The following is a 25,034-nucleotide window of genomic DNA, read 5'->3' on the forward strand; positions in this document are numbered from 1 at the left end:
AAATACATCAAGGTGATATTGTCGTGTCTGAATTAAAAAAGAACCTTAATGCAGCCAAAATTGTTCTACCAAATTAAATGCATATCTGCCTGATACTATATCTACCTACCTCTAACCTCAAGCTGGTGAGTTAACACATCTGTCAACTTACGTGACTCCAGTGTTGTTTTCACAGATACAACTCTTGGTAATCTGCCATCTATTTCCATGAGTCTTTGTTTCCTTGGAGACGTGACATATTCTATCTTTGTCTCTGTGACCAGTGACATTCACCACGGATTGTCACTTTGTCATGAAATCACGAACAGACCGAGTCATCCAGCTGCAAATGCCAAATTAACACTGATCTGTCTTCTTCTGTTTTCTGCTTCTGCAGTGCGGGCTACGATGCTGTCCTGGACAGAAACGTAGCCATCAAGAAGTTGAGCAGACCCTTCCAGAACCAGACCCATGCTAAGCGGGCGTATCGGGAGTTGGTACTTATGAAATGCGTCAATCACAAAAATGTAAGTGATCCAGGCCAGGAGGTAATAAAGGAATACACAAGTGCTGTGGCAAGGAAAATGTAGTCCTCGTTTGAGCTAAAGACACTTTAAAACTAGTCTGTGTCTATTTTGGGCTCCTGCTGAATCCCTTTGCTACAAAACGCAGACACGCCACTGCAATGTTGTGACCGTGCTAAATTCCATGCCTCCGGAAATGTACCAAACTGGCAGGAGAGTGAAATAGAGAGCACTACAAGGCATGAATGTAATCACCAGCGCTGCAGTTTATGCCCCTGTGTCGCATTTCCCATCTTCCACATCTATCCCCACTCTTTTGTTCAGTTTTACTTCTCCGGTTTGCTCAGCTTTGTCCTCTGCTAGGTTCTTTACCAGCTTGTTTTCTGCTGCCCCTCACTTTCATTACCCGTTGCTGCAGGTTGATCCTCTTTATCCTTTTCTTTCTTTCAGATTATCAGTTTATTAAATGTCTTCACGCCACAGAAATCATTAGAGGAATTTCAAGATGTGTAAGTATTGTTCAGTCTTCTTTGTGTAATTACGCATCATCATTTAGCTCACAGAACAAATTAAAGGGAAGGTGCATATTCTCATTTGACCTGATCTACTCCAGATGGAAAGAAAGATGATGTTTATTGTTGTTTTTACGTACATTATGAGCTCATTATTCCTTTGCACCTCCGTCTGTGAGAACACAGTCACTTACATGCAGTCAGTGAAAGTACTCGAGGTGTAATCCGAGTCTGCAGGAGGTATCCTGTTCTCTGAATGATAAATGAGTGTTCACTGTCAGAATAATCTTCGTTTGAGGCCACAGACAAATTCAGGCAACTTGGTGGTGCATGTTAATATTTTCAGCTAAACATAAAGAATTGAGTCCGCTATAAACTCCCGATTTACCCATCGTTCACTTGTCAGACTCTATCAGTCACTCATAGGTAGATTTTTTTCCCCCCAGGTACCTAGTGATGGAGCTGATGGATGCCAACTTGTGCCAGGTGATTCAGATGGAGCTTGACCATGAGAGAATGTCCTACCTGCTCTACCAGATGCTGTGTGGCATCAAACATCTGCACTCAGCAGGCATTATTCACAGGGTAGGAACAACTAAATGCTCAGTGTTCCTCTTTTGCTTTTGCTTTTAAGTTGTGTGATTTTAAATCTCTTGCGTGATAACCTGTCCGAGAAGTTTCAAATGTTTGAATTCATTTCATAAAGCATTACATGATCTACTCAGAGAGTTTCACACTGTACATGCTGGGAGTTTGTTTTTTCGGACTTTCTTCAGGTTTGTGCTCAACCAAACTGATGCTGTAGCTTTACAGTTTTTAATGGACAAATGAGAGGGAGGAAAAAAAAAATCTTCGTATTCAGCCTTTTGCTTTTTCAACACTATATTATAAGCTATAATCAAATCATTAGTGTATCAGTTAAGACAGTTGCAAGTTGTATTCAAACTCACCTTTAATTACACAATTAAACAATTAAAAACACCATCATCAATAGAGTCTTCTCCATCAAAAACTAAATTAATTGTTCTTATTTCCTGTACTTAGACAAAAATTTGTGTGGCATAGATCACAACTTTATTTCACTGGCAGTGTTTTCGACATATATTTCACTCAATCATCAGTAGTATGCTGTATCCGGCTGAATTACATGAACTTTTCTTTAATGCTACTGCTACCAGAATACGATAAACAGAGAATCAATGTCTTACCGCAATGAAGCGTTTACTTATTGGGGAGGTTTTGCACCCCCGACTTTGACTTTTGGGCATCACGGCTCAGAAACAATCCATACTTCCCCATATAAACATTACCAGTAAATCAACTTTCTGTGGGTAAATTGTAAAAACATATATTTTTTTTCTCTCTCTCTCTAGGATCTCAAACCAAGCAATATAGTGGTGAAGTCAGACTGCACTCTGAAGATTCTGGACTTTGGTCTGGCCAGGACTGCGGGCACCAGCTTCATGATGACCCCGTATGTGGTGACTAGATACTACAGAGCTCCGGAGGTCATCCTGGGAATGGGATACAAGGAGAATGGTGAGAGTTCCTTGACATATCCGTAATTACAAGCATCATATTTTGAAGGATTCAAATCAAGAGTGATATACATTTGCAACTGTCATGCCAGAGAGATGGAACAATAGTTTTTTTTATCAGCATTTTATAATAAAGTATTTTGATTGATTAAGTATAATCCCTGTCACAAGCTTCTGACAGTAACAAGCGCACTACATTCTTGAAGCTCTTCGTCACGTTTAGCTGTAGTTTGAACCTCTAAGAGACTGCAGCGGGACATTTAGCTGGAACATCCGACTACAGAATCAATTCATCTGTCTTTTCACTGGCATAAATGATTAGATAATTAAGCAACATCGATGCTATCATTCGATGATCATCCGAGTTGAACGTATCATAGCATTGACTGTGAAAGCTCATCAACAACTTCTGGTTGAGTTGCACTGGAGTGGATTGAAGTGTTGGAGGTATGAGTCATTGATTAAAAGCCCCTAGAACATCAAGACGTGTGACTGAATGCCAGCCTAGTTATGACTCATTAGCCATCTTCCTCCCAAGAATGGAGGCCTGTGGGCTCTGGGGCTTTGGGTTTCCTGCCACTAGTTAGTCTCTCCAAGACTCTGCTTCTGATTCCTCACTTCTTTCAGGCTACGTCTGTTTTTCATTCTAATTTATCTCTATGTAACACAGCTTTCACTAATTATTTCTCTCTCACTGAATACCAGATAGGTTTGTAATCATGTATGCATCTCAGAAAAGCTCTCTGTGGATTTTTACTAACCTTTGCTCTCTCCCTCTTTTCTTTGGCTGCTTCTTCGATTCACCCTCACCTCTATGCGTGCAGTGGATATTTGGTCGGTGGGGTGCATTATGGGAGAAATGGTGCGCCACAAAATCCTTTTTCCTGGCCGGGACTGTATCCTTGTTAATTCACAGAAAGATTCTCTGACGGTGACTCTATTTCTTTTCTGTGTGCTCAATATTTATTTTGAATTTCAAGTTGGAATGAACTTGTTTCATTAGCTTTCAAGAGTATTTGAGATTAGTAGCTGCAGGCCCGTGTAAAGGTAATAACAATAATATATGTTTAAGATGGCTTTTTAGTCCATCTTTTCTTCAGTCATTACATTTCATAGTCACACTGTATTTTCCGGTAACAGGCCTGATGTTTGCTGTATGTTGCCGAGGTGAACTAAACTACACTCACATCTGGCTGGCTTTATAACAAGTTTCGCTTCTTTTAACGCTGTTCATATAACCAGCAGTAACAAAGATTTTGGTCAGGAAGTAATCCTGTCTCACCTCATCTCTGAATATTAAAATATGTGCTATTTGGAGCCTTTCCCAAGCACTACCTGGTGTTTTCTCTTGCAGTGAGGAGGCTGTAATTGCATCCCCGTGATGACTCCTTTCAGTAGGTTGGATTCGGATAAACAGTCCCCATGCTGTGTATGGGCACGTGTGCGCACGTGAGGTGCCTACATGTATGAGTCAGACTCACTTATTAGGCATTCAGTAATGAATGATTAATAAATTGCCTTTGAGCATCTGTTAATAGCGGCTCAGTTGAACTTATTTAGCAGTGTGAATAAACTTCAATAGCTAAAGGTGCATTATTTTAATATGTTAATTTAAACAGAATTAATGGTGGAAACTCAGAACAATGTTATTTGAATCATTTTATATATTTAAGGGACTCCTTTTGTCCCTTTGGGGGAACCAGAGATCAAATTAAAAACTTAAAAATATACAAAATAATACTGTACAATACAAATAGATAAAAAAAACAGTCCATAAAAACTGCCCATTGTTTTTAGTTTGAGTGAGAGTGGTGGTGTCTGCAATTAGAGATTGGAAAAAATGTTCATAGCCTTTCTTGAATGCAATCTGGGATGCTCCAGTGAAAAACAGGTCAGGAACCACCAACATAAGGGATAAGTCTTGCAAAATTCTTCGATTTTGGTATTAATGACTTTTACAAACTAAAAAACAACAAGAGAAAACTAACACCAACTTTTAAACAATTCTGCAATGTTGTAGGCTCTTAGATTATTCAAATCTAATTATTACATATTCCTGTGTCACAACTTTAAGGCATGTGTTATTTTATCATAACAAACTAGGTTTCCAATTGGTTCAGTTGGTTTTCTATCATAGTTTAGCACAGTGACAAGACACAGAGAGTGTTCAGGGTTTTAAACAAGACCCGCCATGTTTTTTGTTCCACTGCAGCCTTCTGCAGAGCCCACAGTGTCTGAGAGTAAACTGAGATTGATAACAACCTCGCACAGATGATAAATGCACCTACGTTGTTGTGGACACAGTGCACACCTCCACAGAAAAGACTGCATGTCAGTGAACATGCGGCGCAGACCGGAACACAGCAAATTGTTGGCTTTTGGCTTTTCATGGGATTCGTTGACACGAAAAATCACCAGCCTCATCCTTCAAAATGATGATCTGAAGTTGTTGAGAGACGGATAAGCAGTGGAAAACACCGGACCTGTGTGTCCCAAGCTGAATGGGGCATTAATCTACTCTCTGCACTCCTTGATCTTGCAGCACCTAAAAGATTAATGTTGTGGAAAACTAGAAAACCCTGCAATGAAGCAATATCTCTCCTCCTCTGTCTCTGTGTGCACGGTGACGTGGAATTGTTAACCTCTAGTACATCCTTTCTTTCTGTAGATAAATGAAGCACAGTCGTGCACACTTTTGTCAAGCTTCTGCTTATAGGCTAGTTCTGGACTTCCCCGCTGTTGTTGCTAATCGTAATGCACTTCATAGACTTTTCGACCTGATGTATTGACCTGCCTCATGTTATCTCCACCCTCTTGAGTGCCTGCCAAGTGATGATATAGCATGGCAGTCTGTCTACACAGACAGATCACAGTATAGTGGGCTTCAAGTTGTTTCATGATGGATTAATGTGTTGTCCTCTCAGTTGCTTTTTCTGTCACTTTAAGGACCACTTTTTATGGTCTCGGAGAATCTCTTCAGAGAAATGTAGAATAAGATATTCAAAGCAAGTGTATAGTGAGTAATGAATAAGAATTCTTGCATTTTATCCTGTAGTGGATTTGTTCTATTCTCTCCTAATATTCTCTGTGTTTTTACAGTAACATAGGTCAGACAAAATGGACTGACACTTGAAGTTCCCTATCACATTTGCCAGTATAAATCCTCCCTTTTGCTTAACGTAACATGTACTGTATATTTGAAACTGTCTTACGTGAAAGCAATAATAGTGTATTTCAGGTTTTCATATTACAATGTGCTGGAGATTCAAGTGAAACTGTTCGTGAGGTTCAGTCGCAGAGAGAATTCAACTCAAATAGTAGCCTGCACATTTTTTTGTATTTTGATTAAAAGATAAGAAATGGAATAGAAATATGCATTTATTAATATTTAATAGGAATTGAGGGGTAACAGGTCAACATCATGCTGCGGGATTCTATTAATTGAAGTAATTGAAGGCCCTTTGAAGCATCGACTTGACTGTAAAATGGAGCAGCTAAATAGACACTATTATTCAAAACAATTCCATTTTATTTTTCTATATTAGTAGTACTAATATTGAATACATTTCTGATCAGGAATAAGTATGGCAACATAAAATTACTCTTTGTAAGCCTACAGAGAATTATTGCTTGAAACTGCAGCTGCTTTTCACTTCACAGTGCTTCATAGTGTGTTTCTGTCACTGTTTATCTGTTGAGCTTCAATGCCGTTGGTGTTGATCGCAGCAGGGATCTATTTTCTTTTTAAAATATATAAAAAAAACACTTTAAAGCACAATCCTACCTCAGAAACAGCTGGTGAACATAAAGCAGTTATGTTCCCTGAGTATCAGTCATATTTCCCTGAGTCGCCGGGTTTGAAATACAGTGGGTGTTATACTATCATCATGACCACAAACATGACAACGTGTGTGTGTGTGTGTGTGTGTGTGTGTGTGTGTGTGTGTGTGTGTGTGTGTGTGTGTGTGTGTGTGTGTGTGTGTGTGTGTGTGTGTGTGTGTGTGCGTGCCTGCATGTGCCTGCATGTCTTTGTTTGTGCATGCATGCATGTGAAATCCCAGTGGACATGTGGTCGGTGGGCTGCATCTTTGGAGAGGTGATAAGAGGGACAGTGCTGTTCCCTGGGACTGACCGTATCCTTCTGACCTTCCACTGCTCCTTCTCTTTTCTCCTCCTTAGTATGTGGCCTGATGACAGCTGAAGGTCAGCATTTCTTTGATCTCGTTTCTGATGTCCCTATTTCAGAAAGTGAACACTCCAAAACACTTTGAGGCATCAAGCTTTATGGCACTGGCACACAGAGGGAAAAAAAACACCTCAAACTGTCTGGATGCATCCGACTACTTCCTAAAGAGCCATGGATAAGAGACTTAGTGGATAAAAAAAAAAAAGCCTCACTGAGCCATGGGTGGATCATAGCCAGTGTGCAGTGGAGACAAAACGGAGGAAGCATGAGACGTTGTGGTGGCCCTGGCAGCCCACTGCCTCAACTGGCACTCTGTGTGAGAACATGGGGAGGGGAGGGGGGGTCATTCAAAGTGTGGGAAGGGGTAAAAGAGAAAATATCACTCATCTAGGGGGGGAAGTCAAATCCGAGAAGATGCACCACATATGTGAACAGTTTGCATGCATTCGGCTCCATGTATGATACTCACGTCACTTTTTCATCGAAAATTCATATTCTCATTAGATTGATCATCAGATCTGTGACCCAGTTCTAAACATACAGAGTCTCATCATTTATTGACGAAGGTTTGCATATTCGTATCAGTAGGTTTTGGCGCCGATGTGGAGTTAGATGTCGAGCGTGACTGTGTTCTGTTTTCAAATCCCAAATGACGTGTTTTAACAAGGAGAATGTAATCAACAATCCAGTTTCAGGATAGTTTCTAAGTTGATGATAGGCCATGATATATCCCAGGTGTGATTCCCTTAATCTTGGCCTGCCGCACCAGATATTGATCAGTGGAACAAAGTGATCGAGCAGCTTGGCACGCCCTTGCCAGAGTTCATGAAGAAGCTCCAACCCACGGTGAGGAACTACGTTGAGAACCGGCCAAAGTATGCAGGCCTCACTTTCCCCAAGCTCTTTCCCGACTGCCTTTTCCCTGCTGACTCTGAGCACAACAAACTCAAAGGTAAGAACTTTGCAAGGATATAAATTTGGCCATTTTTTTGGTCCATTTCATTAGTTGCACTGATCTGCTTGTAAACATGTCTTTAACACGTAGATTATTTTGACGTTTCTAAAATTCTTCAATTGTGTGTCACTCTGTGGCATTATATCTCACAAAAATATAAAAACTATCACGACATTGTTATTTATAATCATTCTGTTGATGTTACCATCATTTAACTAAGCACCAAAACAACTGCTGTAAACATTTCTAGTTTATCCTTCAAATGGGACGTAATAAAAATACAATGACAGTTTTTATGACTGACACCGCACAGGATTGAGTGTTGAGACGGTGCAGTTAAAACCAGACCTGTTGTAAATCATAACACAAATATAGCGCGTGGCCTTAAATTAGATACTTTATTGTTCCCCTTGGGGATACTATTTCTCGGCATTTAACTAATCCTATTCATAGGATGTACATAATGTACTTGGAGAAATAGGCTGCTATGGAGAAATGCCCAGGAAGCTGGAGTGGCTCAAAGGCCTTGTCAATTTCAAAATCATCAAGTAACCTCAAATGCATTTTTTCAACTGGAGTACCTGGAGAAACAAAACACACGCATACAGGGAGAACATGCAAACTCTACTTAAATGAAACCAGCTACACCAACGAGCTGAATCCAGCCACTTCTCATGCAGAACCTAAACAAACACATTTGCTTCTGAAAAGTGAAGCAGGAGAAAATCCTTCCCGTGCGATAGAACAGAATATACTTTGTCTGTTTCCCTGCCGCCACATCAAAACTGTCAACGGGTAAAATTCTCATGAATCACTTTTGTGTTCGCGATGCTCCCTGCTGGAGTGACTTTGTTCAGGGAAATACACTTGGAGACAGAGGGGAAGAGAGCGGGACGGTGTGAGACCTGGTTGAAATGTTTCTGTTTTGTATGCTTTGCTCTGTGACAGGTAGGAAGCGAGTCAGACATGACAGAGGGAGACTTCCTTTGGGGCTTTGGTTATTTTCAACAGCATGCGTAAGAAAAGACAGACGCTGCTGTCAGATGGAGCAAAGGAAAAAAAATGGGCAGACAGGGAACAACGAAAGGTGGAAGGAGAGCACTTGAGGAGCTTTTCTATAGATTTATCATCCTTTAGTTATTGACATGTTGATGCTTAAGCAAAATACGACGCAGCATCTCGTCGGTCTCTCTCCGTTCTCTCTGGAGTTTCTTCGGTCCTTTACGGCTGGAGAGCTATTTATAGTGAAGGTCAGTGCGTGTAGGAGAGGAATGATATGTGGTTTAAGGGTACTTGATTTCCGATCAATCCAAGAGAGCCTGAGAGGAGAGAGACGGGCCAAGTGAGCGGCTGGTGATGTTGAGTACATTTTGGTTTCTCCGTGGCAGACTTTTCTTTTCTTTTTTCCAATTCAACAAACTCTCCTGAAACACATTCAAAGACACACGAAATAAGGCAGATCTTAGACTTTTATTCAGATAATTCAACTAAGGAAGCAGAGTTCAGAGACCTAGTCTGTGCAAAATGGGCATATATGCTGGACAATTTTGTCCAAGTTTGAATTTAAAGGAAATCAATACGTGTAAGAGAAGTATTTCAACGTATACACTGACCCACTGTATTAGGTATACAAGCTCATATAATCCACTATTAATGTAAAAATATTCTGCCTCAACCAACAATTTGTCAACATAGTACAGTTCAGCTGAACCTCCCCAAAGTAAGTACATAGTCAGATTAAAACTTCACTTTTCAGCAAAAGGAACAGTATTCCCTCACTGAAGGCAGAATTCATGGCTGAGCTCTTGAACTAAATTACAATGATGAAGTTATTGTCATTTTACTTGTAATTGCATACACAGAAGAAATCAACACATGAGCGTTGTCAGTTAAAAACTGTTGTTTTAGATTCATGGGGCACTGGTGCTGATGTACAATGTACGCCCTGGACTCATTCACAAGACAAAGACTGACAGATACACTCTTATTCACACCGACAGACAATTTAGAGCCATTACTGAACCTCATTGTTCCCCAATTTTTTAGGACCCTCGCACACACGCAGAGAATGTGCAAACTCCCCAGGCCCTAAAACCTGAGGACTTTTCTTATTGTGAGGTGGAAGTGATAATCATTGCGCAACCATGTGTCACTGCTCCTTCAAAAAAAACAAAACAATTAATGCATAATTGTGCCAATTGCATATTTGACACATATGACTCAGCTTGATATTTTCTCTCGACCACTTGTAATTATTCTCTTTATAACCTTACATTTCCTTCAGCTGCCTTTTCTCTTTCCCTCCCTTTCTTTCTCTTTCTGCTTCACATTTTGTCTTTTGCATATTAATGGTATCTTGCCTTGCACGATTAAGCCGATTTGTTTTTATTTTCTGTCGTATTTGAACCCACAGCGAGTCAAGCCCGAGACCTGCTGTCTAAGATGCTGATCATTGACCCTGCTAAACGGATATCAGTGGACGAGGCCTTACAGCACCCCTACATCAACGTGTGGTACGATCCAGCTGAGGTGGAGGCGGTGAGTTTTTGGCAAAGCTGCATATTGATCGTCATCTTCATTGGTCTCCCCTCAGTGTTTGATTGGTCGCCACTGTTTTTCCTATTCTCGTGTAGTGAGGATGACTCCCCTCATTTTATTTTCAGTCTAAACAAAAGCAAGTGATTTAGAAAGTGAAGTTTTGAATAGAGAATACACTGAAACAGTGAAAATGCTGGATAAGCCACGTTTTTGTGTTTTCTATTTATGTCCTCATCTCATTTTCATTTTTTATTCTCATTTATGCGTTTTTTTGTTTGTTTTTTTGTTTTGTTTATTTGATAACTGAAATACAAATGTAGTGAAATAAACCAGTATTTGTGATTAGAACTCGCTTCTACTGAAGAAATAGTGATCTTTTTTTATGTAATATTAGAATGGTGGTCTTTCCACTTTTTTTCATTGGTCCATCTTTATCAGTGCCTCATTAGTATGAGGTGACAGCGAGATTGGGAAAAAATGCCATCTGCAGCTCAGTGAAGTAGTACAAATGCCACTTCCACTCGCAGCGATACATTAACTCTTGCATGACCAGCTGATGAATCTCAGTCTCACTGTTTCTGCTGGTTGATTGTAGCCTTTTGCATACTTTTCCATTGTAGGTCTGATTCATTCTTAGGAGATTTCATGACTGTGCGTTTTTTGTAGATGTGGAGCTGTTGATGATTTCTTTGCTGATGTTGCCGATAGAGTTGATGTAGTATGTATATCGTGACTGTGAATGTCATTTCAACACCTTTTCTGCTGTTTTCCCTTTCTCTAATGTCATGTCATGCTGATGAAGGCCAGAGATCTCATTGAGATGTCCATGGTAAATAACAACTGCTCTACATCAAAGAAAAATAATTGAATGGGACCTGTTTTGACTGATGAGTTTGAATACAAGTGGATATTTGGGAACATTTGGTTCAGAACTGTCAACTCTGTGAAGATTCCCTCCAGGCATGTGAGAAGATCTATTAATATTCAAAGGGACAATAAAAACTGAAAGGGAGGAGGAGTTGTGAATTGCATTCAAATTACATAAATAACCACTCTCATTCAAAGGACCGAACTGTGGTCAAGGAAATGTTTTCCTTCTGTCAAAAAGTCTTTATCTGGATCTGTAACATCTCCTGCATCACATATGACTCAGCTTCAACTCAGCTACTCACAATAACATGAATCATATTTACAGGACTGAAAACATCTTTGAATGAGATTTTATAGGAACTCTGGCAACCTATGAGTAGTTTAAAAAGTGTTTTAAGAGTAAATTTTGCACCTTCGTTCTTCTGTGTGGAGGCACATTGATCCACCATATCTTTAATCAGGACAATTAATTGGACATAATTGCAAACCTTTATTATAGAAAGTATATTCAGAAAGTTAAGATGTTACTGTGGCACTAAACACATCTATCTGAACTGCATTAAATATGTCATATCTCCTGCATTAATACATTGACTTGATAAATCCTTGTTTGAAAAGGGCCTGTCACTTTTAGAAAGAGTTGCAGCTCGATGCTGACCCATGTCACTTCCTCCCAAGGTTAAAGCAAAGAGGTTTATGGGTGGTCCTGTCATTGAGTGACAGGGAGGGTGGGGGGGATTATGGTGTCAGAGTCTGGGACAGGATCACCATGAAAGACTGATAATAAAAGTTGAATACATTCCAGAAACCATATTTGTGTCATGTCACATGAAATGATAATCCTATGAGAGAAGGATAAAGACACTTTATCTGGACAAAAATCTGGAATATTTAATATTTTCATTCCTATTTGTAAAGATCTGTTTTTCTCTGAAAAGAAAATGATGTGTGCACGGAAGTTCTGTACAATGAATTACATGGTAATCCACGACTATTCTAAATTATTGGCGTTAGACAAAGCGCTGAATGTTTTGTTATCCATTTACAATTTTTATTTCTCCATAATTCACCTCCACTCAGCATGTTCTTTCTCTACATACATGTTAAAACCCTCAAACAGCACTTATAGTCTCATGATCAGATATTTTTTCATCTCCATACTTTTTTTTACTAATGTATCGACAATTTCATGTTTGAAAATGTGATACATCAGTGTGACACATGAATTTTGTAAGAAGGGACACATTTGTGTAGATACACCAGCTTGTGACGTCGTTAACGAGGCTGTTGGATAAATAACAACTTAAACAGAGCGTCCTTTCTCCACCCTTCAGCCTCCACCTCAGATCTACGACAAACAGCTGGATGAGAGAGAACATTCCATTGATGAATGGAAAGGTGAGAACCCCATCATACTTGGCGATCTGGCATTTGTTATTGCGATTGTTATTGTCTTAAATTACTTGTTTGCTTGCTTGTACCGCATAACATTTTCTTGTACCTATATTGGCCGGTGTGTTTTACTGACTGTTGTTTCCTGAATGTGCGGCAGAACTAATCTACAAAGAGGTGATGAACTTTGAGGAGAGAACGAAGAATGGCGTTGTGAAGGGACAGCCTTCACCTTCAGGTACTCTCAGTGCATAACCCTAATCGCTCTGTAAGTGAATTTACTATAACCTTACTGGAGTTCTCCCCTTGTAAATAGAGACCCCCATTGTGCTGTTGACCATGTGTCTCTGTTGCTTGCGTTTTAAGTTAAATGTTCAGTTCAGTCTTGTTGTATTGTGTCAAGTTATTCAAGTGCTAATTTGTAATTGCTCAAAATACACCTTATTCTAAGAAAATTTTATTGGATATTATGTGTATAACTTTTTATATTGTGTATGTGTATTTGTGTAACATCACATGACTTAAGGTTAAGGTTCTGTGGGTCCATCACAGGGAATGTCTTGACTTCAGCTGCAGCTATTTGGTGAACAATAAATGCTGTTCTCACATTGTGCCACAATGGGGCGGTATAGAGTTACGCTCACACACTGACCAGGTCAACTCAACAGTGATCCATGAGGAAAATAACTCATTTGTAGTTTTATACAGCAATAGTTATAGATTAGAAGACTGGGGACGGATCAGTCATGGAGCCTAGAACTACAAACTGATAATGAATCAGACAGAGACAGCAGCAAGCCCTGATAAGAAAAAGCAAATGTGAATCCAAATTCTAACGAAGTGTGAACACTTTGGCACAAAATCCTCATCTTACAGAACAGTGTATATAAACCCTCCTCTTGTGGAAAGCTATAAACCGTCTGCCTCATTTCACTGAGCCAAAAAACAGCTTTCGTGTCTCAGACAACTAATAGTTGAAACAGCACTTAAACTACATTAGCTTCCTTTGTTTTACATCTTTACAAGCTGGTATATTGAGTTCACGTGATGGATTTAAAACGGAATCCAACAGCTGTGTTCAGCTTTGTTCTACTCTTCATCTTCTGCAACCTCCATCATTTTCCTGTTTCCAACCATTTGTAATTAAATGGGAAGCCTGGCTTCAAGAATCTGATGCTGAGAGTATCAGACGCAGTGCAGGAGCTGCAGACGGCAGAGTTTTACTGCAGCAGGGTAACAAACGAGCGTCGAGCACGCATGATGCCTGAGTCAGGCTGTGTGTGTGTGTGTGTGTGTGTGTGTGTGTGTGTGTGTGTGTGTGTGTGTGTGTGTGTGTGTGTGTGTGTGTGTGTGTGTGTGTGTGTGTGTGTGTGTGTGTGTGTCACTACAGTATCTGCATTTGTGACACTGTAGACACTACAGAAGTTGTTCTGTTTAATCAATCTGTGTTCTTTCTTTTTAAGACTTAAAAGGACTTCAGTAGACTTTAAACAGCTCTTTCTGATGTATTAAAGTCTACAAGGACACTGACCAGGGGAATTGATGCCAGCTATTAATCCTGTGCTGTGCTCAGTTTCATTGTGGATTAGCCGACGCGCCCTTCACTCACCATTAAGCAATTGCCTCCTACAGGAAACAGACGCAGACAGCAGATCCGCAATATGCCTTCACTGTACGTACGGCCTGCGCCAATCACTGCATTTGGACTGGATCCTGCCTCCACTGTTTCTAAAACCTGTTTTTATGGCTGACGTATGAGAAACCAGCCTCATAAAAGTGTGTGATGTAGAAGGGTGGTAAATCCAGCTCTGCGGGCTTTAGTGCTGAGATGCTTTGTTATGAAAAAGAGTGCAGCTGTTGTGTGTTCCCTGAATTTTGACTGTCAGGCATTAAATCTCACACACTAATCGGATAATAAATATACTAAACAACAATGAAATGCAGCTCTTTTTGTAACAGGTTCAATAATACCTTAAAATACTTTTCACCTTTTTAATGCTATAGTTGTATTTAAGTAACATCACATTATCAGACTTAATATTAACATGGCTGTAATTTGGTCTGATAATAAATGATAGTTACAGCAATATTTCATCACTGCAGCTCTCCAACACATGCCTTCGTATAAAAGCTCCACTATTGGTATTTTCTGGCAACAATAATATTGAAGTCATTTTGTTCTTTCATCATAAAGAAGCAAAACCAAAAGTGGAAAAGAAAATTAAAGTAATAACTATTTCAAAAGAAATTAAGCAAAGAAATAAAGAAAAATAAAAAAGTTTTACTGTGATTTTCTTTCTGTTATTATTATTTAAATATAATCTTTTATTTGTACATTTCTTTACTGACTGCAGCCAGAGTGAATAAAACAACAACACCTGTGTGATTAGTGCTGGAGATCCAGACCTGGATCTTATAGGTCTCATGAACATCTGAAACAGATGTGAGACAAAGTGATGCAGCACCCAGAACATGAGATTCTTCTGTCAGCAACAACTGTCGTCCAGTCAGATTCATATTTAGCTTGAAAAAGTGGAACGATTGCATTTCTTTGGGAGTTTTTGTGCGCATGATAAATGATAGTGAGGTGTTGTATTAAGTTTGAGCTTGAAAATAAACGTATTAATGAGCAGCAATAAGGCAGATTTTGTTGCCTCTTGTGGAGGTCAGAGAAAGCTAAGAAACTATGCCTTCCTTTAATTCGACACAGCTTTTTTTTTGTTTATTATATTAGTTGTTTCAGTTTGTGTCCATATTTAAAAGACAAAAATCTAGTATGCCATAATTCAAAGGGATGAAATCAGTGATTCTCGATTCAAGAAATAAACAGTAACAAATGAAGCCTGATGAAGAAAACTATTTCTCTGTGGCACGTAAACAAAAACAACCCCACGCCTGTGAAATGTTGAAGCACTGCAGCCTGAGATGATCTTCCTGATGGATCCCACTGGACCTAAATCTTAATTACCATGATAGACACAGTGTGATTGTGACGTCCCACAGTTGTTGTTAAAGTTGTTGATGTCTCTTTGGGTTCAGCCACTGTACATTTGAGCTTTGTGAGCACCTGCAGCAGCCGACCTCTTGGATGTATTTCTGCCCCGGTCTTTCGCCTGGACTCCTTTACGTTGTAACCCCCTGCTGCTGTTGATTCCCTTAGCACAGGTGCAGCCGTGAACAGCAGCGAGAGCCTCCCTCCCTCCTCCTCCATCAATGACATCTCCTCCATGTCCACCGACCAGACCCTGGCCTCAGACACTGACAGCAGCCTGGAGACCTCTGCAGGACCCCTGGGGTGTTGCAGGTGACTAGCCGCCTGCCTGCGCAACCCCATGTTCTTCAGAAGGTGAAGAACCCAACAGAAAAGACCAAGTGAAAATACAAAAAAATAAAAATAAAAAAAGAGCAAAGATTTAAAAAAAATAATAAAAATTAATATATTAAGAACAAATAAAACGTGTGACGGAAACACCGAATCTGAAGTGATGAAATCTAAAAAGCCTGTGCATTGTCGTTCAAAAACAGCAGTGGTATTTAAACCCAAGTAAACAAGCTGAGATATATGTTAATGATCCTCTAGTTGCTTTGCTTATATTACCCCACATATCTTGTATATGGCATCCAAACAAAATGACCCAAGTGCTTAAACTTGCATCTCCTGTAAAAGTGCATATTGGCTGGCTGCTGGTCTCCCGATTCCTTCCGAGAGCATTTTAAGCTCCAACCACTGTGGCAAGGTGAGCTGCCATTTTTTTGCTCAACACAAATGCTAAACACAGGCGTCGTTTACTTCCTTCCGCTTCCTCGGTCAACACGTATTCAATAAACACTGCTGTGTTTTAAAGCTCTGTTCTTTGTCTGGGAAATCCTCATCCCCCTACCAACTGAATCCCAAACGTAAGGTTGCCTGGTTTGTGTGTTTGTATGTGGTAATTCTGCAGGGATATGTAGCTGCTTTCACTCAGAGTGGCACTCCCTATGATACTTGTAAATATTGTAATTCTGTACAGCTGACGGGTGGACAGAGTGGGACTGACGGCCAGTACACTGGGAGTTTGGGGTTTTGTTTTTAATTCTTTAATTTTTTTTATTTTTATTTCTGACTAGCGCACCTTGCCACATCACTGCTTTCCACCTCAGTTGCCCCTGCCTATTGCTGTAGTCCTGCATGATCAGATTTAAACAATGCTAATCTCACTGTATGCTAAAATGAGTCTGTATAGAGACTTTTGTTTATATACGATGTAGACTAACTCACTTCTAGACAAGAGAGGCGGGGTCTGGTAACAGTAGGACATGTGAGCGTGTGTGTGCGTGTGTGTGTGTTGTTGAACCACAGACAAGCCAATAAGACATTAGTAAAAGATCAGGGCTGACTTAAAGGGTCAGTACAGGCAGAGGTAGATTACTTTGAGTGTGCTCAGACTTCATGAGGTAACCTTTAACAAGTCTGATTTGCCTGTACTGTCCCGTTTGTTTCCCCTCCCAGCGTGTGATCAGTCCCTGAACCGTCCTCAGATGGACGGGCTGGCCCACACCTGCTGCATGTCATTGTGTACCATTATTCTCTCATATGCACAGGAGGTCAATTTGTTTCAAGAGGCTTTTCCTGTTTATTTCAAACTTCCATTCAAGATGTGACGTAAGCGAAACACCAGGGAGTTCAGAGGCAGGCGATGAGTGTTAACCTCATAGCAATGGCTTGTTTTCTTCTAAAGTAAACTCATACACATCAGTTCACTACATAATAAGCTTATGTCGTGAAAAAAAAAAGCAAATAACCGACTGGATAGAAGGCACCATGAGTTGTGTTGACCCCATGATTTATTAGCTGGATGATTCTTTTTATTTTGACTGATGGAATCACAATATGGCAAGTGCCTTTTGGAATGAAGCATTGCAGGTGCAGAAATGATATTATTTTGGGGATTTTTTTGTTTTCCTCTGCTTCTTCTTGTTCTGCCTTAAAACTGTTCCAGTCTCCAAGGTGCCAGAATTTCAGTGGAAATATTTAGGAAAAATAAATAAAATTGCCTGTGTTGATTTCTCTTCCCATATAGGAATTTCAATTTTTAGTTCGCCTCCAAAACCAAATCGGTCTCAATTAAATAGTTGAACCAGGTTTTCTCCCACTGGCACACACAAGGATACACTGTGTGTGTGTGTGTGTGTGTGTGTGTGTGTGTGTGTGTGCGTGTGTGCGTGCGCGCGCGCTCATCTTTGCATCCAGGTTTTAAACTGCAGAAACTCATTGTTTCTGCATGAAAGAATGATTCACAATATGATTGACGGACTGGAATCAGGTAATATTCTCATTGAGATATTAAAACAGGCTACTTTAAAACAACATTAATAGCTATAATATCTACAGTGAATATGCAATGGTTGGTTGCATCTAAGGTGTATCTACAGCTTTTTATGCTCGAGATGAAATGTGCTTCAACTCCAAACCAAGCAGACACTAAGATATGTATACAATTTGTTTAACTTTATGCTTAGGAAGGAACAAAATGTAATTAATTTGCTTTCCTCTGCCATATTGTATTTTTTTTGAGCAGGTTTGGCTTGGTAGACGCTGGATAAAGAGGTCTTGTCTTGAGTCAGGGGGATGTATGATATGCAAGGAATTGTAAAATGACCAGAAATACTGTCTCTTAGTGAAAGACATAGGGACATCTGTATGTTTTCAGCATGTATAAAAAAAAAAAAAAACACCTTTTATAACCAATTGTACCACTATCACTGTATTGGTTCATTGTATTCTGGTTAAGGGTGGCGGTTAAGGTGGACTTTCTGAAGATTTAAATATCAAATGGCACTAAAAAGGTCAAAATGTTGCACATGTATTTCTTAACATGCCATTCAAGAGAAGAGCTACGTCTTTGTAGTTCAACTGCTGCAATACAGCAATCCTCTTTTTTTGCATGAAGTGTACCTAACCCCACCTTGTTGTATATACAATCCCCCTCAAGTCTACAAAAACAAAAAAAGCAAAAAAAAAAAAGACATAACTCTGAAAAAGCTACTTTGTTTAACATTCTTCCTGCCTGTGGCTTGTGTACAGTGAACCAACACACACACAGATGATCAGTACCTTCACTGAGCTAAAGAGGGTCACTGAGGTTGGCGTCTCCAGAATAAGCTATGGCAAGCTTGGCTTTCTGTTCAGGGTCTGGCCAGGGCAGTCTTTTTCCAAACAGGGTGCAACTTTGAAATCCTTTGTGTTTTAAACAAGATCAAAAAGAATTTCTCACTCAGAAAAGAGGGGTCTCGAGTTTGAGTCGGCTCCCACACCACTAATACACAAACAGTACAGTCGCAGGTTGTTGTTGTTTTGTTTTTTTTTGCTAAAGGGCATTTTCAACCATTCCAAACACACCTCTTCTCTCCGTATCTTCACACATTTTAGGTCACCGAATACAAATACTGACACGTATTAATGTCTTTTTTTTTTTTGCTTCCTTTTACTGAATGTGAACTGTTGCTCTTTTTTATAAGACGTCCCTCCAGACAATTCTGTTGTGATTGAAGGTGCGTCTTGGCTCGGCTGACGCACCTGACGTAACCCTTAAACACACAAACAGCTGGGTTGTCAGCACTGAATGTAGAAATGAAATGAATGGTTTCACAATTACACACGTCATTACTGCTCTGCTCATCAGCGTGTGTGTGTGTGTGTGTGTATGCGTGCGTGCGTGCGTGCGTGCGTGTGAATTTCAATCAACCAGCGGTTCGTACAAACTGTAAGACTGGAGATGTGATCTTGCGTTTGGACAAATGATTTAACCAAACATGTCTGTTAGTTGTTTTGGGGTTTTTGTTTCCCTTTCAATCCAAGGTCATGTGTGATTACTGACCGATGTTACAAAGTCAGCACAGTCATGTGTTTGGAAGTGGTATCATGTGTGTTTTCATGTCCGATCGCCTCGATCACTGAATTAGAAATGTAACGATTTTGCTTCTAGTTTTTGTCAAGAGGATCTTGAAATGAATCAGGATTAGAAAAACAAAAAAAAAACAAAAAAACAAACAAAATGTTCCCATTAATTTGTAATCTGAAGAAGACTGACTTGTCGTTCAGCCATAATATTATTGTCAATGTGAAGGAAGTGATTAGGAGGGATACATCCTGTATTTGGCTGTGCCAACCTCAACATCTTTGGACTTGGTACTCGTAATCCATGATTTGTTGATTTCCACTTCTTTGTTTTTCACCTTATATTGTAAATAATAACAATCCAACAATGCAATAAACACTTTATTGCACTCAGACAGGGAGGCAAGGTACTGCAAGAGTCAGGTGATGCTAAAACCTTTCAGAGTCTTAAACGTGGGGCCGACATGTGGAACTCGACAAAAACCCTGTATAGCCCATCTGAATCAGGTGATGTTGTTCTCCGGTTCTTTTATGACTCCTTCTCTACTGTTTATTTTACTGCGTGCTGTTTTAATGAATCATTCTTTTTTGACATTGTCAGGTTAAAAAAAAAAAAAAAAAAAAAAAAAAAAAGTTGTATCTGTTTCACGCTGATCTCAAAGCTTCAGGCTATAGCGTTTCAAGTAAAGTCAAAACAAATGCAAAAGAAAAAAGAAAAAAAATACTGAAAGCTGTTACTGTAAACACAACATTTTAAAGGAACTGTGTATGTAAAAATAGTATATGTATGTGATTGAAAATAAACAAAACCTTTGATCTTGGACATTTGTGGGCCTTCATTTCCCTTCACCTCTACAACAACCTTTTTGCAACAGTCACAAACATACGTACATGCATACACTTGAATTACCTATTGATTGTTTTACATATGCAGATTGTAGATTTAGATTAGATTAGATTCATTAAGTATATATGTCTGGCGCGTTTGTGTGATCGGTGCCATCTACCGATTGTGCTGTACAAGTGATGGCTCTTTAATTAGCATACATATAGTCCGATTGCGCAGCGTTTAGGGTTAGGGTTAGGGTTAGGGTTGAGCAGCGTGATCGATGGGGAGATTGTGCCGATTGTCCAAAAGCACTTTACATATAAATAATGTAGCACGGTAGCACATGTTATAGTATCGGTATTTTGGTTCTGTGTTTTGCCCTCTTTCCTGGTTCCATGTTTGATTTTCATGTTCTCTTATGTTTCAGATATTAGTTACACTAGTACGTTAGTACACGTTTTAGTTTCATGTCCCCTGTCTGTGTTTGTGTCTCTTTCTCTCTCTTCATATCCGCTCTGCTCTCTCATCCTTCCCTGACTTCTCCTAATTGTTGCCCCTCATTGTCTCCTCACTTCCTGTGTGTGTTGGTGTCAGTTCGCCTATTGATCTTCAGCTTTTCCCCCCTGGATTTTCGGATCACTCTATTTCTGACTGTTTGGAGTCTCCATCATTAAAGATTACCTCTCCTCCTGGGTCTTTTTTTTTCTCTCCACCAGCACCACAACAGGACAGGATAAAAGGCGGGCGATGGGGGTGTTCAGTGTTCACACTCGGTCCACATTAAACCAACCCAGCTTTTGCTGCATTGGTGCGCTTCATTCATAGAAAGGACACAGATCAAAACCCAGAGCAATATTGTGGATATCTGGTTCTGGAGAGCTACGCTCCTGCACGTGTCAAATGTCTCTCTGCTCCAGTTCATCTGAATCGGATAACAGCGTAATTATCAAACTTTGCAGAAAGCCTGATAACAGGCTGTCTCTTACAGTCTGCTGAGTGGGAGCTGAGTAGCTCCTAAAACATGCTAGAGAGTGGACTCCCAGGACCAGGACTCAACCCCACGGCCATAAAAGGAGCTGAAACGGGACTTGCAGATCATAACTGAAATGAGCCGAGGAGAGAGTGCAGAGAAGGCAATTATATTGAACCTATTAATACATCTCTTTATCAAGAACAGCAGTTCACAGGGCTTTGATAAGCTACTGTTCCTTTTCTACAACAGTCAAGTTCTTGTATTTCGCTGTGTTTAAGTTGGATAATCATTTTAACTGTGATGCTTGATCACAGTAATCTCTCTTTTTCCACAGATGAACTGCACAGCTTTACTTTCAAATTCTGGAAATACTTTGATGTTTATTATCTACATTCTACACCAGTCTTCGATTTTTTCACTCTGAGACCAGAAGTTTGTTGGGTAACAACTCTGCTAACCAACACAATGAAATGGGGTGAAGGTTCGCCTACAAGTCTGAATTACATACATACATAAAGCATCCCCCATCAAAGATAAAGCAAAACAGTTATAGTGCATGTTTTACGTGCTCTTCTTTTGATCTGATTTATATATTCACATTAAGCCCATGCACGCCAGTCAGGGAGAAACAGGGTTCTGCATGTGCACAAATCTGATTCTTAAGCTTTGCATCTTGTTTTGCAGGATATAACCCTAAAAGGTACTTGTGGAAATGAAGTCACTGTTTTACACCGTAGTTTAGCCCAGATCTTCATTTACCCCTCAAACAAGTTCTATTTAGAAAAGCTCCAGTCTTGCCTGACACGTCATGAACAGGAATAATGAAACTCGGGAGGGCAACTATAGTAACAAGTTGAATTTTGTATTTTTGCCACATATTCCTTCTTCCTTCTTCTATGAATAGATAGATAATAGATTTATAGGTCATATTTAGTACATTGGCTTCATGAAAGAAGTGTGGAGCCATTCATGATGTTCCTGACATTCCAGCAAACTTTGGCCTTGGTAAGTGGACAAGAATCAGAGAGCCACTCTGACGGAGGTCCAATGATGGGGCGACCTTTCAGAAGATCCAGTATCCAGGCAGCACAAATCTTCCCTCCATGTGGAACAAACCAACACCTTTCTTTATTCTTTAGTAAAAGGCATTAAAGCTTGCTCATAGTGTTCCAGAAGTCTCCAGAAAGACTCTCAAATCACAATACAATAAAAACCTGCATTAAATTTATAAAGAATAAACAAACCCAGTCTGTTGTAAGGTGAGTCTGTAATGTAAAAAAAACCATGAAAAGGATATGTAGACTTACTTGGTTTGTTATTAATTTAGGAATTACTGCCTTGTTGTGTGCTTTAATTGATAGTATAAAATGAAAATATTTATCAGTTAAAACACCGTATCTACGGGAGCGTATTCAAAACACTCAAAACAAAACAAACAACACAGAAGTAGATTCACATGAAAATGTATTTTTATTCATATTAAGTCTTTTTTTTCTTAAAGTTTCTTGTGTATCAAGTATCATGTCATGAAAATATTCCACTATCTCGCTCCTCTCCACCTTGTCTTTTGTCCGTAATCTGCTCTTTTGTGTGGAATTCATAGAACAAGGTGACACTGTCAGTTTGGCTTAAGCCCATTATTTCCTGGTAAAGGGTGCAAAATGAGAAGCACAGGCTCCACCTCCCTCTTTCCGCCCCCTCTCCTTCAGTTGTTCAGGCACCTTTTCACCCCCCGGAGCACATTCCAGATGTCCTGCAATGACCGGCAGCAGCTTCAATTGGGACCTGATCTCCTGAGGAGAGATAGCCAGCAGCAGACCTGTGCACACGCAAGCTGGGTTTGAATCCAGTTCAGCTCTCATTTAAGATGTGCGTACCCATCAGCAAACCCACAATGAGTTGTAGACATTTGGTTTAAGGCTGCATACAAACACTTCATCACTTTACAGACATTCAGTAATTGGACTCTTGACACTTGAGGACTCATGCACTATCATGCACACCTTGTTGGCAGCCAAACCCCGACGATCCAGTCCCCCTTCCTTCACAGTTACGACCCACCAACAGCTCTTCCTAAAGTATGTTCTTGTTCTGCAGCTCGTTTCTTTGTGTTGAGTTTGAATGAAAATTGCTCGTATTAATTTTACATTTCAGACATCCATTACTCTTTATCAGGGAATTACACCAATGACCTGTTGTGCAAGTCTTTTTTTAAAACAAGCTGCAAAACATTCTTCAATTTGTGTCAACTCATTACGTGCCATATCCGTCTACAATATCAGTCAATCCACAGTGCAGACTAACGAGTAGTGTCTACGATTATCTATAAAATATTTACAGTACAGGCTCTTTTGGTCATGAGTAAATGTCACAGCACAGAAGCACAGGCACATGTACAGCATACTCTCCAATGTCAATGGTACACACACTGACTGACAGGACATTCGGTACCAAAGTTGCAGGGACTAAACAAACATGTAAGTGCAAGGAAAAAAAAAAATCTTAATATAAAATATCACACAATGATAACTTTGCTTAAATATCAGATAAGTATTATTCTCAATTCTCTTTTTACAAACATACAGCTGTGTTTTTTTTTTTTCTGCATTGTTTCCCTCTATGTACATGAGCAGATACAAGATCACATTGAATACTAACAAGACAGAATTTTTCTTTTGGTTATAGATGGTAAAAGTTCATAAAACATTGAGAAGTTTACCCTTGACCTTTCTGCATTTTCAGGTCCAAGGATGGTAAGTCAATTCTATTTTGTTTTCACTCTTTCATTCTGTCTTCTCCCATCTTCTCCTCGCCATAATACAAGCATCAGTACCGTTTAACCATTTCAGACTGTTGATTACCGTCCCTTTAGTCCACTTCCCAGTCAGATGTGTGAGCACCACAATAGTTTCAGAGTAGATTTAAGAGTGTCCATGAGCGCTTTAAATAAAATTATGTACACATAATATCACTCTGGCATCACTCCAGGTGATGTCCACATTTTTACAGTCAGCTTACATCAGCCCTTCATCTCCTATTTCTTAAATTAAATCAGGCTGTTAACGTTTGCAGTGTATTTCTCAAATTTGCCTACTTGTAGTAAGCAGCCGAATCGTGTCTGAAGTCTCCGTAATGTTCACCGCATAAAAAAAAATCAACCGCTTCCCGTCTCCGCTGGCTCGTCGGCCTTCCTTCACTGTATCCAGATGGTGTTGTTGCGGTCTGGTCGGCCGGGGTCGCCGGCCGCGTTGCTGCCGGTTGCAGTGAGGTCACTAAACGTGGAGAAGAACTGTTCCATCTCTTTCTGGAGCATCTGGTTTCGCCGCTCGGCATCATCCTTGGCACGCTCAGCGTTGCGCAGCTTGATTTCTGCCATGGTGTACTTCTTCCTCTCCTGGTCCAGCTCCTCGTGGAGGCTCACCATCTCAGACTCCAGCTCCAGGTTACGCTGCTCCAAGCTGCAAAGGAGGTTCACACAGGGTGAGGGTACGGGACAGTGAAGCCTGTGAGATAATGGCTGAAGTGAGAGCAGAAAAATATCAACATTTTCACATTCTAATTAAAGACAGCAATTGTTGTATTCGATTGTTGTAATCCCATTTAGTTTTAAGTTTGAGATTGCCAGTTAACATTAGGTCTAAAGAATTCTATTCTACTCTAAGTTGAACAACCATTATCCAAGTCAGCTAGTTAGTCTTCTAACATTGCAGCACACAGCAGGTCTTTTAACGAACTGCACCAAGAAGCTTGAGTAACCAAATAAACATGCAATACTGATACATACTGTATGCTTTCACATTTGCTTGTTTAATTTGAGTCAGAGGTTAGATTGCTCATCAGTTATTGCGGTTCTGTCCATGA

The 25,034-nt window shown here is 39.9% G+C and overlaps 2 protein-coding genes across 17 annotated transcripts in view; one reads left to right on the forward strand and one right to left on the reverse strand.

Annotated features, from left to right (window-relative positions):
- The window catches only part of mapk10 (mitogen-activated protein kinase 10), a 32,488-nt gene extending 16,619 nt beyond the window's left edge, over window positions 1-15,869 (forward strand). For 3 of the 14 annotated variants that reach the window (XM_080477692.1, XM_080477701.1, XM_080477693.1), the window contains exons 4-14: window positions 377-506; window positions 954-1,012; window positions 1,462-1,600; window positions 2,389-2,554; window positions 3,378-3,449; window positions 7,509-7,691; window positions 10,108-10,232; window positions 11,035-11,061; window positions 12,437-12,500; window positions 12,655-12,762; window positions 15,660-15,869. In XM_080477692.1, the coding sequence (XP_080333818.1) occupies window positions 377-506; window positions 954-1,012; window positions 1,462-1,600; window positions 2,389-2,554; window positions 3,378-3,449; window positions 7,509-7,691; window positions 10,108-10,232; window positions 11,035-11,061; window positions 12,437-12,500; window positions 12,655-12,749 (1,060 nt within the window). In that variant the 3' untranslated portion in view covers window positions 12,750-12,762; window positions 15,660-15,869. Of the gene's footprint in view, window positions 1-376; window positions 507-953; window positions 1,013-1,461; window positions 1,601-2,388; window positions 2,555-3,377; window positions 3,450-7,508; window positions 7,692-10,107; window positions 10,233-11,034; window positions 11,062-12,436; window positions 12,501-12,654; window positions 12,763-15,654 lie in introns of all 14 variants that reach the window. The other 11 variants (XM_080477699.1, XM_080477700.1, XM_080477691.1 and 8 more) reach the window with 7 other exon arrangements.
- Window positions 15,870-22,621: 6,752 nt separating this feature from the next.
- The window catches only part of arhgap24 (Rho GTPase activating protein 24), a 66,837-nt gene continuing 64,424 nt past the window's right edge, over window positions 22,622-25,034 (reverse strand). For all 3 annotated transcript variants that reach the window (XM_080477136.1, XM_080477137.1, XM_080477138.1), the window contains one exon: window positions 22,622-24,631. In XM_080477136.1, the coding sequence (XP_080333262.1) occupies window positions 24,367-24,631 (265 nt within the window). In that variant the 3' untranslated portion in view covers window positions 22,622-24,366. The remainder of the gene's footprint in view (window positions 24,632-25,034) is intronic.

The sequence above is a fragment of the Lipophrys pholis genome (assembly GCF_963383615.2).
Source record: "Lipophrys pholis genome assembly, chromosome: 12".
Taxonomy (NCBI): Eukaryota; Metazoa; Chordata; class Actinopteri; order Blenniiformes; family Blenniidae; genus Lipophrys; species Lipophrys pholis.